The sequence below is a fragment of the Gambusia affinis genome, linkage group LG02, assembly GCF_019740435.1.
Source record: "Gambusia affinis linkage group LG02, SWU_Gaff_1.0, whole genome shotgun sequence".
NCBI classification, from domain to species: Eukaryota; Metazoa; Chordata; class Actinopteri; order Cyprinodontiformes; family Poeciliidae; genus Gambusia; species Gambusia affinis.
The window spans coordinates 12,172,423-12,190,356 of NC_057869.1; the positions used below are offsets into that span (position 1 = coordinate 12,172,423).

At 40.5% G+C, this 17,934-nt stretch overlaps 2 protein-coding genes across 6 annotated transcripts; both read left to right on the forward strand.

Annotated features, from left to right (window-relative positions):
• The first annotated feature begins 3,315 nt into the window (after window positions 1-3,315).
• acta1b (actin alpha 1, skeletal muscle b) lies at window positions 3,316-7,094 on the forward strand. The gene is made up of 7 exons (XM_044136076.1): window positions 3,316-3,467; window positions 4,196-4,332; window positions 4,666-4,990; window positions 5,811-5,972; window positions 6,060-6,251; window positions 6,336-6,517; window positions 6,612-7,094. The coding sequence occupies exons 2-7, from the start codon at window positions 4,204-4,206 to the stop codon at window positions 6,753-6,755; spliced, it is 1,134 nt and encodes a 377-aa protein (XP_043992011.1). The 5' UTR covers window positions 3,316-3,467; window positions 4,196-4,203; the 3' UTR covers window positions 6,756-7,094.
• A 1,507-nt stretch (window positions 7,095-8,601) lies between these two features.
• On the forward strand, window positions 8,602-17,687 carry ccsapb (centriole, cilia and spindle-associated protein b). Of its 5 annotated transcripts, none has more exons than XM_044136088.1 (6): window positions 8,602-8,826; window positions 12,043-12,416; window positions 12,499-12,582; window positions 14,586-14,805; window positions 14,868-16,479; window positions 17,348-17,687. In XM_044136088.1, exons 1-5 carry the CDS (start codon window positions 8,624-8,626, stop codon window positions 15,094-15,096), a joined length of 1,110 nt encoding a protein of 369 aa, XP_043992023.1. In that variant the 5' UTR covers window positions 8,602-8,623; the 3' UTR covers window positions 15,097-16,479; window positions 17,348-17,687. The 5 variants fall into 5 exon arrangements, with proteins under 5 accessions (XP_043992023.1, XP_043992031.1, XP_043992047.1 ...); XM_044136096.1 differs by having other exon boundaries at window positions 8,604-8,826; window positions 14,586-14,800; XM_044136112.1 differs by lacking the exon at window positions 8,602-8,826 and adding an exon at window positions 9,523-9,616.
• The last annotated feature ends 247 nt before the right edge of the window (window positions 17,688-17,934 follow it).

Here is a 17,934-nt window from a genome sequence, read left to right on the forward strand (position 1 = left end):
ACATGAACTTGTTTTATTTGCATTATTTGAGGTCTGAAAGCTCTGCATCTTTTTGTTATTTTTATCATTTCTCATTTTTTGCCAATAAAAACTAAATTTTTTGCCTTGGATTTCAGAAACATGTTGTCAGTAGTTCATAGAATAAAAGAACAATGTTCATTTTACTCAGACATAAACCTATAAAGAGTAAAACTAGAGACACTGATCATTTTAAGTGGACTCTCTTAATTGTTCCAGGGCTGTATATAAATATAAACCCACTTTATGGGTAAATTGACAGTTTCTGATTCTAAATTCATAAAATGAAAGCAGATTTTTAACTTGTCGATAACATAATCAGGGAGTCATTCAGGCTTTTGCCTGAAGATATTCCTGAAGATATTCCTGTCCAAGTCCCTCTGCAATAAAAGTCAAAGGTTTACGCCTCAAAAAAATACATTTCTCTTTAAAAAAAAGGAAAGAAAATCAGACAAGTCCACTGAAGCTGCTCTGCTGTACAGAGATGGGATTCTGTAGGAGAACCGGTTTGATCTTTCTAATCTCTCTCTCCAGGGTCCGTCCAGAAACCTCCTGCTGAGTCAAACCTGTGAGGACATAAACAGGAAGTCAGTAACCAAACACGCTTTTCAAAAATCCCTTTGCATCAGCGATCCTGGAAATCTCTCGCCCGTCCTGCTTGAATCAATGTAAATCTGCTGCTCTCCGTCGCTCAGACTGAACTCATGCTCTCCGCCACCTGCTGCACACACTCCTCCACCTTCCTCTGTCTCTGCAGAGCGCCTCGCTCTCCTCCTCCCCCACCGCGGCCCCTGTGACCTTCGCCCTCCCCTCCGCCTTCACTCCTTGCCTGACAACTGCCAGCCCCTTTACATTTTAGGCGTTTCTCTGGGCCCCGGGTTCAGAATGGCTCACAACAAGTGCATAAAAGTAGCTCAGCCTGGCTCTCGCTCTGCAGCCTCTGAGCCCCCAACCCCCCACGCGCAAACACACATTTCCTAATCCATGCAGTGCAAAGGAGGCCTCACCCACTTAGCTCCCATCCACCAGCATTTAGAGAGTTTATCGCCTCCTCCTGCTCCCGGGATCAGAAACCTTACACTGCAGAAACACAAAATATCACCAAGTATTGGTGAATATCTTCGTACACTTGAAATAACACAAAATTAGCTCATGAGTAACTTCTCATCAAGCTTAAGTTAACTAAATGTTTGTTGATTACAGATGAAAAGCACTAGTTTCACTTGCAGTGAAACATTATTCCTGTTTAAGTGAGAAACCTGTTAGTGGAACTGATACTTTTTATATCCGAATCCAGGAATTACTGACTTAAAACAGCCTGATTTGTTGTGCTGAGTTTTTTTGTTTGTTTGTTGTTGTTTTTTTTTGTCTTATCTCAAGTACACTGAAATATTTGCTCTAGAAACTTTTGGAAAATATTTTGTTTTGTTTGATTTTTGCAGTGTAGAGATTTCTTCTGTTTGTGCTTCTTTGTCACATTTTGATTTTATGAATCAAAGTTAACATCAGACCAAGGTAACCCGGCAACCTGCTCTTCTTAAATCATGAATTAAGTTTGGTTAATCATTCAGGAACATTCCTGAAAAGGATCACAGTGTCATTTACTTTGACTTAACTTGTATTAATAGTTCTGATTTATTGTGTTGTTTATTTCAGTGGTACTTCCTGGTTTTGAAGAGGTAAAATAATAATAATAAAAATCCAAAAATGGAGAAACCAGAGCAGTAATAAAACTTTCCAACCAAAATTACTCCAAGAGCCAAATGAGCAAAGGTCAAAGTTTAACTTGAACCTCCCGAAAGGTCAACATTTAGGATTTAATAATAGGAAATAAAACTGGGGATCCAGGGCAAAAATCACAGGAAAACATGCCTCATCTTATATATACACACAAAAACTGTCTTGATTATCCCAAAGACTCATGGGAAATATTTTGTTGATCTGATGAGAAACCAATGGAAACTTCTGGAAGGTTTCTGACATAAAACTGAAACAAATGACTGGAGCTCAAGAGCACAGGGGAGATAACATGAGATGGATGGTAACATGAATGAGAATTATCATTTTTGAGTGGTCTAGTCAAAGTACAACCCTAAATCTAAGTTAATTGTAAAGGCTGCACATTCCAAGAATTTTAAAAGTAAAGATCGATTGATGAGTCTGTCTTTAGATTTTCCGGTTGAGTTTCCCAAATAACATCCGTCCTGTGAATAGTTTAGCTTTTGTGCAAAGGTTGAAACTGAGCTGATTTACAGTCCTCTGGATTGTGTTAATGTAGATTAATGTGGACTGTCCTAATCCAAGGATTTAAATTAAATAAAAATAAAGCATTGTTCTGTCCTTCCCATCCTCCTCCTCCCTCAACACTGAGCCATCTTTGCACTTCAACACACTAACAAGCATGTGAGCACATGTACACAGTCTCCACATTTGTCTCTCTCTCTCTCTCACACACACACACACACACACACACACGCACACACACACACACACACACACACACACACACACACACACACACACACACACACACACACACACACACACACACACACGCACACACCACCACCTCCTCCAGCAGAGTTATAATTATTCCGGCTGCTGCTGCAGTGACAGAGCAGTACAGGCTCTGCAGGAGGAATAAGGTTTCAGCTGGCGGCCGGTCCAGCTCACACTGAGCCATGTGTTCTGCAACAAGGTTTAAAACACGAAGCGCTGAATTAATTCAGAGGATAAAATGCATATGAATGCAGGTGGGATGTGTGTGATTCGCTTTGCAGAAGGAAGTTAGTGCATGGTGAGTGAGTGAGAGGCTTGAATTGTCTTATAAAGCCTAACGGAGTTCAATTCACTACATGTCATGATTGGAAATGTAAGGAAATCCCTAAAAGTTTTTCATCAAGTTGATTTCCATGAATCCCTCCGCCTCAGCGGGTCCGTCCCGGCTCTGCTCTCTGCGGCCTAAATCGGTTCACATGAGGGAAGCGTTTTTCCCATTTTAAGGCCGGATGAGGCCGACTAGCAGCAAATCTATAACCCTGCTTGGCAGCAACTGGCATCGCCCATAGAAACCCCCCGGCGGCCCGCGGCGGCTCCTTATACGGCCGTCTAGGTGGGTCTGCGGGGCTCGAAGGGAGGTCAGAGCCACAGGTCCATACATGGAGCGCCCGCTCTGCTCGCTGGGGGCGCACAGCGTCACTCTGGATCCCCATCAATGAGAGCCACCCCACCAGAGCCCCTCTGCCCCCCGCGAACACACCCACCCACTCCCGCCGCCGGTGCCTGGCAGCAACCTAATATGGCCGAGGGCCGGGATGGGGGCCAGTGCTGAGCTTTGTGAATGGTGGACGGCCGCTATAAAAGACGGACGGGTAGCGGCCAGGACTCCAGCTGGTTCAGCAGCAGCACTGGTTGGGTCGTTCTCTCCGAGCCGCAGACAAACACCTAAGGTAAGACTCCTGCGAGGATCGGCCGCTTTGCGAAGCTTCTCGTCCCGGTTGGAGCCGCAGACTGTAGGCCTTAGAGAACCGGCGGAGCGTCCGGGAAGATGTAGGACCAGATAGTCTGTAAAAAATACACACGAAAAGGAGTAAATATTTACAGTCTAAGAATCTGAAACTGTAAGACTAAACCTAAATGATAATTGGCATTGATTAAGCGCAAAATTACTGTTGGCCTTTACCTGTTTCCTCGCTGCATTTGCTTTTAATTTTGAGGGAAAATGAAGCCAAAATCAAAATTTTGGCTTCATTTTTGGCCAAATTTTGTTTTAAAAATTAAATCAGAACACACAACGTACTTTGTTGTATGTTTCCTCAGACAACAACGAGGGAAGATGTAAGAAAAAATGTTGATTTAAAAAATTCCTCGAAATTAAACCTAACATTGCAAAAACTATGTCTAGTTACATAATAAAACATCCAAATTTTTGTCTAAAATCAAAGTCAAATTTACAATTCAGCTCTTGTTCATTAATCCAATCAAATGATGTTTTAACTTTCCATTTAAAGCCTATTATAAATCCGTAATGGCATCAAGCTCGAGTTAACGCAGTCGTTTCCATCTGAAGGAAACCTGCGGGTTCCTTAAAGGCTGTGTGTGAATTTAATCCATTTTTTCCCACACGGTGAGGTGACTCGGTGCGCTCTGATCTTCCTGTTTCTCTCCTGGGTGACAGAAGCCACCATGTGTGACGACGATGAGACTACCGCCCTCGTGTGCGACAACGGCTCCGGCCTGGTGAAGGCCGGCTTCGCCGGAGACGATGCCCCCAGGGCCGTGTTCCCCTCCATTGTCGGCCGCCCCCGTCACCAGGTAACCAACGAAGAAGAAAAGCCTCCAAATGATCAGACTTTTATTCAAACTAGCAGTAGCAATTGTGACGCCAGAGCCTGTTGTCTACATGAAAAGCAGAGATATTAGTAAATATTTTAATGCATAGCATCAGGTTTAAGTTTAGTTTCTCAGAGTGTAACTGCAGCTCAGTCACTGAGACTAAATTTGTCACTTGTGCCGTCTTTGTGACGCACGCCGTTATTTGGCACATTTACGCGATGATCGCGATGCGAAGCCAGTCTGGCTGCACAAAGGTCGTTTCTCTGCGCCCACCCCCATGGATAACCTTCTCCTTCCCTCCTCCTCCTCCAGGGTGTCATGGTCGGTATGGGTCAGAAGGACTCCTACGTCGGCGACGAGGCCCAGAGCAAGAGGGGTATCCTGACTCTGAAGTACCCCATCGAGCACGGCATCATCACCAACTGGGACGACATGGAGAAGATCTGGCACCACACCTTCTACAACGAGCTGAGAGTGGCCCCCGAGGAGCACCCAACCCTGCTCACTGAGGCCCCCCTGAACCCCAAGGCCAACAGGGAGAAGATGACCCAGATCATGTTTGAGACCTTCAACGTCCCCGCCATGTATGTGGCCATCCAGGCTGTGCTGTCCCTGTACGCTTCCGGCCGTACCACTGGTGAGAACTACAAACGAAGACCCACACAAATTACCTGGAGAGTTTTCAGATTGGAAAACTTTACGCACAACATTTCTTGGGATGTTCACGCTCATACTTTAGTCACATCACGATTAATAGTTTTAAGATTCTATTCAGGAGGACTCGGGATTTTTTTCCGCAGTGACTCCTCACTAAGATCCATACAATTTACCTGGATGATTTTCCAAATTGGATAACATTACGCACCTTTCTTTGAATATTTATGTACACGCTTTACTCGCATCGAGTTTAAATGTTTTAGTATTATTTTTTTAGTCTTAACTAAACTCACCTTCTTGCAACAACTCAGAAGCGACTACTCAAAAAGATCCGCTGAATTTACTTGAACATTTTTTCAGATTGGATAACTTTACGCACAACATTTCCTTGAATATTTACGCACATACTTCAGTCGCATCCCTTCTACAATTTTAAGATTTTTTTAAGATCACTGGGGATTTTCTCCGCTGCGACTCCTCGAAAGGATACTCACAATTTTCCTTAATATTTTTCAGATTGGATCATTTTACGCACAACATTTCTTTGAATATTTACGCACCTACATTAGTAGCAACACGTCACATTATGTTTCACAGTTTTAAGATGTTTTTAGGATCATTCCAGATTTTCTCCGCTGCAACTCCTCACAAGGATACACACAAATTACCTGAGTATCTTTTTCCAGATTAGTCAATTTTACGCACAGAATTTCTTTTAAAATTTATGAACATAACGTCACATCATGTTATGTAGTTTATTACTCTAGCTCTACTAAACTCACCCTCTTGCCTCCTCTCAGGTATTGTGCTGGATGCTGGTGATGGTGTGACCCACAACGTCCCAGTCTATGAGGGTTACGCCCTGCCCCACGCCATCATGCGTCTGGACCTGGCTGGTCGCGATCTGACCGACTACCTGATGAAGATCCTGACTGAGCGTGGCTACTCTTTCGTGACCACCGGTGAGGGACTCACTTTGGCGCACGTTTATTGACAGCCGCCGCTCTTTTGCTCTCTGAATAATAACTTATGGATTTTCCTCCCTGCAGCTGAGCGTGAGATCGTGCGCGACATCAAGGAGAAGCTGTGCTACGTGGCCCTGGACTTCGAGAACGAGATGGCCACCGCTGCCTCCTCCTCCTCCCTGGAGAAGAGCTACGAGCTTCCCGACGGTCAGGTCATCACCATCGGTAACGAGAGGTTCCGTTGCCCCGAGACCCTCTTCCAGCCTTCCTTCATCGGTACTCCAAATATTCTTCTTCTTCTTCTTTGTCTTAAAATGGCGACCACTAGTCCTCCTAACACTTGCGTTCTCACCTGACCAGGAATGGAGTCTGCTGGCATCCATGAGACTGCCTACAACAGCATCATGAAGTGCGATATTGACATCCGTAAGGATCTGTACGCCAACAATGTGCTCTCCGGCGGTACCACCATGTACCCTGGTATTGCTGACCGCATGCAGAAGGAGATCACTGCCCTGGCCCCCAGCACCATGAAGATCAAGGTAAACAATCCAGATCACAACTTTTTTCAGCTTCTTGACTGATTTTTTTTCTTCTTTTTTTTTTACTAAACTCTCGCCACCTTCCTCTCTCTAGATCATCGCTCCTCCCGAGAGGAAGTACTCCGTCTGGATCGGTGGCTCCATCCTGGCTTCCCTGTCCACCTTCCAGCAGATGTGGATCTCCAAGCAGGAGTACGACGAGGCCGGCCCCAGCATCGTCCACAGGAAGTGCTTCTAAATCCTCCATCTTCTTCTTCTCCACCACCACCGGCAGCCTGGAGAACAAGCGAGGAGGAAGGAAGAGCTCTGCGGCACAGCGACACTCTGCTGTCAATGGACTGGCTGTCTGCGCCGTTGACATCCATATGCAATTTATATTGGTTTAAAATCTGCATATTTCATAGCTGTTTGTTGTCTGTGTTGCACGGAGAAAGGCTGTGAAAACAACCACTGAACCATGCATACGCCAAAAAACTTTAATAAAAAAAAAATCGAAATAACAACGACATGTTGCCCAACACATGTGAATGTAAGTGTATATACATATTGATAATTTATTAAAGTCCATTATTTGGTATTTTTGCCCCTGGCCTTGGTTTTCTCTTAAAGGGGAGGGCGGGAAAACTAAAAATGTCGTAAAAATGAATCAAAGCTCAGGGTTTCCTTTAATAACGACCTGAAATTAAACCAAGAGCTGAACATTTGGAGCATTTTGTGATCCATCTGGGCAAAGTTTTAAAGGCTGCCACAAAAAGATAATGTGACTTTTCCTCTTTTTAAAATAGGAAGCCTGAGCTTGAATTCAGCTCTTAAAACATATTATCATAAATTGTTTAATACTATAACTCAGAACTTGTCAGCTCCGTCTCTCAAAAATAGTAAAAATTTTCTTAATTTTTCACCTCTTAAATGCCAGTTTTAGCGATCAAAAGCTCACTTTCTCTTCTTTCCTATCTGACATATTTATAAATTTGATTTTCTTTCCTGCGGCGGAAGTGAGTTTTATCTGATCCTGAGAGAATCAAACATCAACACTGAATCTGATCAATAACTAATGAATCAATTCCTCCACATGACGCTTGAACACAAAAATAACTAGCGACATGCAGCATAAACCATAAAAACGTCTCCCAATAAAATCCATCGCGGACTTCAATTCTCACCAGAACCAATATCTATGAATTTGCTGAATGTTTATTTATTTTATTACATTGTATGTGTTGTTTTTGGACGGGTTGATATTGATTATTGCCTGAAAAATTATTATTGTCAAAAATTAGCAGCAACACAAATGATCATTGTTTAAATAAACTGCTGCACCTGCGACAACACACAAAAAATTTCCTTTTAAAGACGCCAATTGAAGTTTTTGAAGCCTTTAAACATAAATGTTCAGTTTTGTTGATGAATTATGAGTATTCTCAATCTTAACCTCATATAAATAAGAAATTATATTTTTTCCGTCAAAAATAACAATATCTGGTGTCCCCATTAGGGTCCAAATTAAAAACGTTTAAAAATATATATATATATATATAAAATATTTTTGAATATTAGCACATAGTGCTGGAAAATATTAAGAGACAATTTAAAATGGTCAATTTCTCTAATTTTACTCTTTATAGCTTTATGTTTGAGTAGAATACTGACAACGTGTCTCTGAAATTCAAAGCAAAACTTTAGTTTTTATTTGCAGAAAATGAGAAATGGTGAAATTTAAAAAGATGCAGTGCTTTCAGACCTCAAATAATATAAAGAAACCAAGTTAATATTCATTTAGAAACAACAATACTAATGTTTTAACTCAGGAAGAGCTCAGAAATCTATATTTGGTGGAACAACCAGGAGGTTTTCAATGGGGCTCAGTGCAATGGACTCAGTTTATTCCAGAGCTGCACATTTTTACAACTTGACCAAATGTTATAGCATTTGCCAAACACACGCAAAAAAACAGTAGAGTTACTGACTTATTGTGAATGCCACATGTCAGATGGAGAGACGGATATGTGGGATGAAGGTGCGTCACGTCATCATCAGTTCTGATTGGCTCGGTCACAAAAGTGGGAACATCTTCAACACGCACATTCAGAATAGCACTTGGCAGGAATGCGCAAAGGCAACAGGCGCAAAAGGAACGGCTCTGCTGCTGCCCGGATCAGGAGCGCTGGGACACCGGACACCCGCTCCGGAATCCCGTTGAGCTGCCGCATGCACCGCCCTGGCCCCCGGACCATTTTTAGTCGAAAGCATGCTGTGTTCAGAGGGACCCTCTCCGCAAGCTCTGCCTTATATGAATATGAGCTCACCAGGTAATCCGAGAGGGGCAGCGTATCCAGAAAATTACTCAAGTAAAAGTAAAAAGTATCAATATGTTTAAAAAAAAATTACCCGGAGCGAAATATAAAGTTATGCGGGAATTTGAGTTTTTAAATATCAAATTTATTCATATAAATAACATAATTACAAAATATCAAAATCAGTATTTTTTCAAATAATGTTTTTTTTTTCCAATAGAAAACTTCTAAAAATGTTAACAAAAACTGCAGGTGTGAGTCTGTACCTGGTGAATCTTTGGTTAAAACGTGTTTGTCTTTCAGTCAGTGGGTAGAAAATACAGACATTTTACTCAAGTATGAGTAAAAATACTTCATACTAAAATCACTCAAGTAACAGTAAAAATGTACAGCGCAGTAAAAATACTCCTGAAAGTACATTTTATCCAAAAGGTTACTCGAGTAAATGTAACTGGTTACCTCCAGGCTCTGCAGAGCCATGGAGGGGGAGTTTAAGATAAAACAACATGAGGTTCATCATCTCTACGTCACACTGACAGATGCAGCTGATATAAAACGACTTTCTTAAACTCACAGGAGACAATAAAGAGTGGAAAAAAGGTGACATTATTATTATTCATAGCATCAGCCACCTAACACCTAAATATTTCAAGCTCAAACGGACAAAACGGTGCAGGGATAAAGCACCTGTTGCGGGGTGTGTTTGGCTTTTTAAACGCGTCCTCGCCGGTGGGCGGAGCTAAGTCCTGTGTCATTACAGCAGAACCATCTGCTCTGGGCCGCTTCCGTGACATCCGAGCTCGCAGTAAGTATGCGTACTGTATACAAAATTAGATCTGTGCGGGCAAGAGTCGCTCTCGTCGAGCAGGTCAACTGCTGTGGGCTGGACGGAGTGTTTGGTGGATTTACTGAGCTGGTACCGGAGCTGCCGCCGACAGGCGATTACAGCGCTCCCATGGTGCCATGATTAATCTGACGTGCAGATTGTACATAACAGCGATGTATTTGTTGTTAAAAGGTTGCGCTGAACAACATGCAGGCTATTTTAATGACAGCAAGCTGTGCATACTTTAAAAGGAGAACGTAGATACTGCATTGATTCAATGTGTGTCATATGGAAAACATGTTTAATGGTTCCTGGTGGATGTGTTCAAAAATAGTCGGTCTACATGATTTCTTTTAAACTCTGGTCGTTTCGTATCGAGCTGGTCGTCTGCCGTCAACTGAGTCGACACTTGGCCAGATCTTAAAGATCACCATCGCGCATTTATGGTGCATTACGGTAATAGGTCAGCAGGGGGAGCCTTTGTAGGAGATAAAAATAGGAACGAAGCATAACTATAAAAAATGCATGACATTCACACATACTTCCACATCCACATTCTGTGTCCAGAATGAATTTTTTAAAATCATTTTATTACATATTTTTACAGATAAACTCGGTCAAAGTACCTCATAATGCCACTTTTGCCTCATCTTCGCGAATTTATTTCTTCCAAATCTTCAGAGGTGACAGCAAAAGTTCTTGGGAATCTATTAAATGAAAATGTATATCCAGAATAGATATTTTATAATCTTGCTATACTCTTTGGAGACGGTCTCAGGTGCTTGGTTTGTTATCAGTCATCCAAATAACCTCTTCATGTCGATGCTTACAGATAAGAAAATATATTTTGTGGTATTATCAGAGATATCCTACCTTCAACAAAAAGCATTTTTATTCTACAAAGTGTTTCAAATGAATAACTTACCCAGAGGTCCATTTTACAAGATAGAAGGAATGAAAATATACTATAAAACCAGATTAACAAACGTCAAACAAATAAATCTTCTTCACTTCTAAATAATTATGCGCAAACTTCTTAAACTTGAACCTTTAAGTAAATCTAACAGGGACACACAAGATAGTCACGCTCTTTTCTCTGTGTATAATCATCTGCAGGCAGTGCAAATACAAGCTACTGTCCCATTATGTAAATGTTCCCCGCAAAAGTAAAATCATTCAATGTTATCAATGGTAGTAGTCTATATTTTTCTCAAGAGTTTGATTTCATATATTTGAAAGAAGTTCAGATTTATTTGTTAAATGCCTGTTAATCTGTTTAGAAATATTTTTTCATTTATTCTATCTTGTGAAAAGATTTCTTCAGAGGCTATTTTATATTTTAAAAAATGATTAAATATTTATTGTGCATATTTGTGGAAGTATGCCATGCGTATAAATGTTTTATGGCTGTGCTTCTCATTTTCTCTTTTACTAATTATGTAGCTTTTGTTTTGTGCCCAAAGTCTTTGGGTTACGATGTCGAGGGAGCTTCGTATTGACCATGTATTCATTCTTTGCTGCCTTGACAAAGTTTTGCATATGTATTTTAGACCAGGGGTCTCAAACTCCAGTCCTCGAGGGCAACTTTTAGATGTGCCTCTGCTGCACCACACCTGAATAGAATAATTAAGGCTCTGGAGAACTGGTCTACACAAGGTGGAGATAATTAAGCCATTTCATTCCCGTGTTTTGTACCTGTGGCACATCTAAAAACTGCAGGACTGCAGTCCTCGAGGACTGGAGTTTGAGACCCCTGTTTTAGACCGTATTCTGACTATTACTAGTGTAACAAAATTATCTGGCTGCTGTAAATAATATAAAAATAATAAATATTTATTTTCAGAAACTGTTGTGCTTAATTTTACTAAAATTGATTAAAAATATTCACCAGCCGTGACTGACAAATTATTGCTTAAGTGTTTGTTTACAGTTACTAAATTGAAATGGGTTTGGGCGAATCACGGTAGCAAACCTCTTCGAATCTGTTGTCGATGTAATCTTGGTAGCCAATCGAGAAAGAGCTGAGAGTTACGTCACCGCGTTCAGAAAATTTCTGGTAGTCACGTAGTTATGGCAGACAGACTCCTCGCTGTTCTTGTTGCCGATATTTTTTGAAAGATTTAGAAAGCAGATGTCATTCTTCACAGTTTCTTTCGGACCGAACTCTGGTTCTGTTTTTGTTGCCCGAAAGGCGAGCTATAAGCACGTTAGCTAGAAAGTAGGCGGGTCCTTGAACGGCTTCCTGTGCTGCTATTGGTTTAAACTGTTGTTGGTATGGTTTAAATGTCTGGCGGTGATAAACAAAGCGCTTGGTATGAGGAGTTTTAGCTGTTACAACACTGCTGTCACTGTTGCTGTACACGTATTGTGATAAAATCGTTGGTTTATTTTTGCTCTATTTTTAGTTTAAACCGGGACAAGATGGTGACTAAAAGGATCCGCTCTGAGTACATGAAGAAGTTCAAAGACCCCAAATGGGAGACTTACACCAAGTGCTATGAAGAGATGCTGGCCTACAGGCTGACCCGGAGGCTGCTGGAGCACACACACAACCCCTGGTTCTGGAACGGCTCGGACAGCGACTCGGACTCAGGAGGAAGGAGCCCTTCTCACCCCAGTAAGAACCAGGTTGAAGCCGGGGGAGGCCGAGCGGAAACAGAGGAGCCTGAGGGGGTCAAGACGGACAGACAGCAGGAAACCAGAACCACCGGAGCTGGACCTAGGCCTACTGTCCAGAATGAGGAGCAGATCAGGCCTGACCCACAGTCTTCAGCACACAGTAAGTGTTAAATTAAAAGAGTAATGTATCAGCATGTTGTGATGTTTGCATGGTATGGTGTGTGATATGACTCACTGTTTAGGTTCGCAGTGTGACGATACCAGGGAGCCAAACAAAGCAGTCCAGGGAGAGGAAGAGGAGTTCTCTGCTCCACTCCGAGACAAAGGTAAACTATTATCAAATATCATTTTAAAATGCTGAGTTCCTAAAGTATCACACAATTTAAGAGAAGCTTTACAACTTTATTATGTTTATATATAGTGTAGTTTATTTTTGATAGGGGTGCACTGATTTATTAGTGCCATTTTATTTCATTTTGGGAAATCAGTGATCGGCCATTACTTGCATGTTAAGCTGATCTATCTCAGCAAAGGTCTGAAAATCAAGCGCTGTCCTCTTCTTGTCTCCTGTGACAGAGGTTTGACTGACAGAGCGGCCCACCGGGTCACGTTTGGATGTTTGGAGTTAACAACGGTCACTCCATTGTTATAAACTCTGTGACTTTCCTGCTATATTTAGCAGCATTTCAGACAAAAAGAGATTGGTATCGGCCAAAACTGGAACCGGCAAGTCAGGCTTTTTAAAGATCTGAAATCAGAGATCGGCCAGAAAACTGCAATTAGTGCGCCCCTAATTTTTTGATCTTCATTCTAGTTGTTGGGAACAGAAATATTTCTCTGAATTAACATTGAATTAATCAGATAATTCACATACCCTTAAAGTTTCTACTGAAAACAGTACTTTATGTTATTGTCAACAAGCTTCTTTTCAGGGAAAATATTTCAGGCTTCTACCTTTTTTTTTTTTTTTTTTTTACCAATAATGTTTACAGTCATTCTAGTTGTAACAAAAAATTGTGATGTCTTTCATTGAAGACCAGAAAACAAATAATTAGCTTAAGATTATTTCAGAATAGCTCTTAGGTTTGCCATAGTTAGACAGTCACACTAAAAAAAATAAGAGAAATAAATTGATTTTCCTGCATGTAGATGTTGATTTGAACAAGTGACTTGTAATTTGAATTTTCTGCATTAAGATATTTGACTGCCTGTAGTCAGAACCTCTCAGCACTGAAAACATTTTCTGCTTTTTGTGCAAAAAAACCCAAACGAAGATGGGAAACGGATCAGACTGAGAAACAACAGCAGCAGATCTCATCAGCTCCTCAACACCTACACAATGTTAGGAGGAGGAAAGATGATGTAACACATTTTTTTAAAACAGTTAATACTCCTGTCACTGTAAATGTTTGTTTTTAGAGACAGAAAAATCAGCTTCAAACTGTCTGTTGTTTTTCCTCTGTACTCAGACTGTTTGCATAATTTTGCATTCATCGTTTGTCCCATTTTTAAATCTGAATCTTACAGTAAATATAATCAAATTTCTATTACAAATGAATGATTTTTTTCTTTTAATTAGTTTTTTTAAATATTTTATTCTAAAATAACTTTTTAAATATAAAATATAAAATAACTTTTTTTATTTATTCACACGAGAGAAATAATCACATAATTTTTAAAATTGCTTTTTAGGCAATAACATGTTTATTTTTTATTTAAAAAAAGGAATTGAATTATTTATTTATTTCCATCTTTGAATGTATTTCTAATGTTGCATAAAAAATGGCTTAAGAGATTCAATGACAAATTTGCAGAATATGCCAACATTTTCTCCATTAATCATCAGAGAATTGTTAATTGCTACCCTAAAATTAACTGAGAAGAAGATCAAAATTATAAATAAATTGCTCTAATAACTAAATGTCAGGCTAAGACGAAGCTGGACGATATGACTGAAAAATTGCTGTTGTGTTTTTTTATTATTATTTTTGAGCAGTTATGAGGCACAGTGGAGAAAATTTAAACTGCTGCTGTGGCAGATACTCTACAAGTTGTTGCTAGGTAACCAAAGAATGAGAGAGTTGCTAGGCAACCAAAGAGTGAGTGAGTGAGTCGATTCCAGCAACCTTTAGTTTGAGCAACTAAAGTCTTTCCTCAGCCTACATCTCCCAGAATGCCATACGATTCTGGATCAGAATTCAATTAAATTATTGATAATGCTATCAAACGTGTTGGTATTGATCATGTGTCCATTGCGATATATACTGTTATCGATTTATTGTCCAGCCCCGGATTAGGATTTGTAAAAGTTTTTCTTTTCATTTTCCAGAAAAAGAGACGAGAGCAGCCCGACCTCACCAAAGAAAACCCTCCAAATCAACGAGACCAGCCTGGCGCTCCCAGCGCGTGAGGCCTGTACGACAGCTCAAAGAGGACACAAAGGAGAAACGACATCCGTTCGCACTGTATGGCTCAGGAGAAAAGGATGCAGACGTCGCAGATAGGAAGACTCACAACGTTGGTCCTGCAGCTTCTACTGCTGAGGTGATGTAAGTCCTGGTGTACCTGTCATTCTCTAAACATGAAGTATAACCGTTCCTTTCACGGACAGATTCATGAATCGGCTCTGCGTGCTAAGACCAGGCGGCAGGTGGAGCGGCAGATCCAGTCCCGGCGACCTGAGCGGCGTCGGGCCAAATCAGAGGAGCCAAATAAAGCCGGGATGGCGGTTCAGCCCGAGTTCAACCCCTGGCTCACCGAGTACATGCGCTGCTTCTCCGCTCGCTCCCGATAGGACAGCGGCCGAACATCAGCACCAACAAAGTCATTCCTGCCTCTAGAAACAGCGGAAGTTCAGGCACACGGCACATTTTACATTCTCTGAGTCTCACTGCGACTTGTCTTCATGGAAAACATCTCAAACTCAGGGATTTTATACAAGATGGAGGACAATCATGGAAGAACGGTTTTGGTAATTTTACGACGAACTGAAGTTTTGTCACATAAAGACATTTGGTAACGCTTGAATTTGAAGGACTGTGCATAATGCTGCGTTCACACCGAACGCGTTTCGCGCGTCAAAAACGCCTGATGCTTCAAATTCGATGCACTTTGAAGTCAGACGCTTGACATTTTGCTCTAGATGTCAGTTGCGTCAAAACCGCTCTAGTCGTGCGTTGAGAGGAGACTCCTTGGCATACGTGTCCCTCAAACTCTTCCACCGTCTCCTGCGCGTTTCGTCTAAATAAATACAACGTTTATTTAAAGTGTTTCAACGTTTTTGCTGGAGGGATTTGAGGTAGCTCAAATGCAGGGGAATATTTTCCAATAGTTATAACTTACTCAACATTTCAACTTCCTCGCCGATCCCAAGTCAGGTCCTTTCTTTTCCTGTCTGTGTAGTCATAGCTCGATTGGTCGTAGATTACAGGTCGAGAGCAAACGGCAAATTGTTTATTCTCCACAGGTTTATTTTTCTGAGATCACGTCGGAAAATGCAAAACTACGAGCGGCGAAAGTTCAGATTTTCCAGCTCCAGCGGTGGATGCACCAAACGCTTAAGACGCTCGAAACGTTTCAAATCGCGCAGCTCTTGACGCGCTTCGATGCGTCTCCACGTAGAAAACCAGACGCGCCTGGCGCTCTAGACGCTTTGGTGTGAACATGAGGGAGACGTAATGACTGTTTATGACTGCTGTAATGAAGTTTAATTAGGTAAATAATGACTTTTAATGAACGTTTTAATTGAACTTTGCATTACGAATGTAATTATTTAACAAATGAAATTTTTGACAACATTCAGTCTTATGCACATCAGTTCAAATGAAGCGATACCAGACATTTAAATTAGTGTTAGGAGTTCTCATTGAATCTTACTGCCATACTTTGACGCAAATCCTGAAAGACATCCAGTAAAAGGACGACTTTGTCATGGAGATGATAATCTACAGGGGAGCGACTCGTGGGTAAAACAATCAGAGGAAGATTCTTGTTCTTGAAGAAACTTTTGAACTTATATGATCAATAATTCGAGGATTGAATGTGGCCAGAAGTTTACATACTCACCGTTTTGTTAGGGTGGAAAGAGGAGGCAACATATAGCAAGAAGAAAGTGATCAGGTTTTAATTAGTTTAGGATTTTAATTCTTATTCCCAAGAAGAGAGGAGGAGGACCAGCAGGAGGCGCTGCAGTCCCCAACCTGCAGACTCACCCTGACGTCAAGGTGAGCAGCTCTTCATCCATCTGCCTCTTCCTCGCCCACACAGCGCTGTTTTCCTCTCAGAACCAATCAGATCTGTGCTTTAATCTGATCAAAGATGACTCAAATATGGATTTCCCTCCATCAATCTATAAACTAACTTTCAAATCTATTGTTCTAAACAATAATTTTTCTTCCCCCAAAGAAATCCCGATTTTTATTTTAAAAAAATCTTCTTTATTTTCTGTCCAACAAAATAAAACATTCAAGCCTTAAAGTTTGAATGTTTATGAAGTTCCAGCTTTAGATTAACAAATATTTACAACAAAATAAAACTTGTGTTAACAAACAAAAATAAGCAGCCAGAATGTCAAATATGAATAAAACACCATTTCAACTCGGAGGGAAACAAACAATTACACATTTTTGATAAACTGTAATAACAGACTGTCCCTTTAAAATGATTAATATTCACTAACTGAATGTATTTTTTAAGAAGTTTGACTCATTTAAATATTCTCATTATCTACATGTCAAATGGAATCCAGCTGCTGTTGTTTTTTTATGTGGCCCTCCAAACTCTAGAAAATCTGCAAGATAACATTAAAATATTAATTTATTAATCAAATTAAAGCAGTTTGTATATGCATTCTGCCCAATTTATATCATTGTCAAAACATGTTCAACATTATTTATCTGGTGAAACTTATCCAATGTAGAGACGGAGATTTATTCATATTTGTAAAAAAAAAACCCTACAGAGCGTCTAAATCTGTTTATTGCGGTTTAACTTGAATTATGATAAGTAAAATATAAACAGTTTGGATTTTTTTATCCTGTTGCAAACCGTTCACTAACTTCCCTTCTTGTCTCTCTCTCTGTTTTGCTCCAGGGTTTTTTTTAAAGTGTCAGAATTACAACTTGTAACACTGTTGGTTCTGGACGTGGTGAGAAAAGAGACAGAAAGTTTCCTCCGTCTGCCTGGAAGAGGCTCATCAGCAGGGGAAATACCCAGAATGCATCAGGAACACCTGGTTTTATTTAAAAATGTTCTCACAAATTATTGAGACTCATACCTGCTTCCTTGAAATTGTGAAACATTTCCTGTCGTCACCATCTCTGATTTGACCTTGAAGGGATTTTATTCTTTTTTCCGACTCCTTTTGTTTTTGTTTTTTTTGTCTTTCTTCATCTGGTTATTGTTCACAAATTAAGACTGCTGGTTTAACTTCTGACAGATTGTGTCCTTTTTAATTTAAAATACACTAAAAGATTGTAAAACGTTTTCTATCCAACTAGATCACTATAGATCTTCTTCCACATGTTGTGTGACTTTTTCTTTTGTACCAGAAACAAAACAATCAGTGTGGTATGTGAGATACGGTTAGTTTAGATCCAGTCCAAAATAAAACACGGATTATAGTCTGAGATTTCTGTCACTGAATGTTTTGAAGCCAAAAGGAAAACTGAAAAAACAAC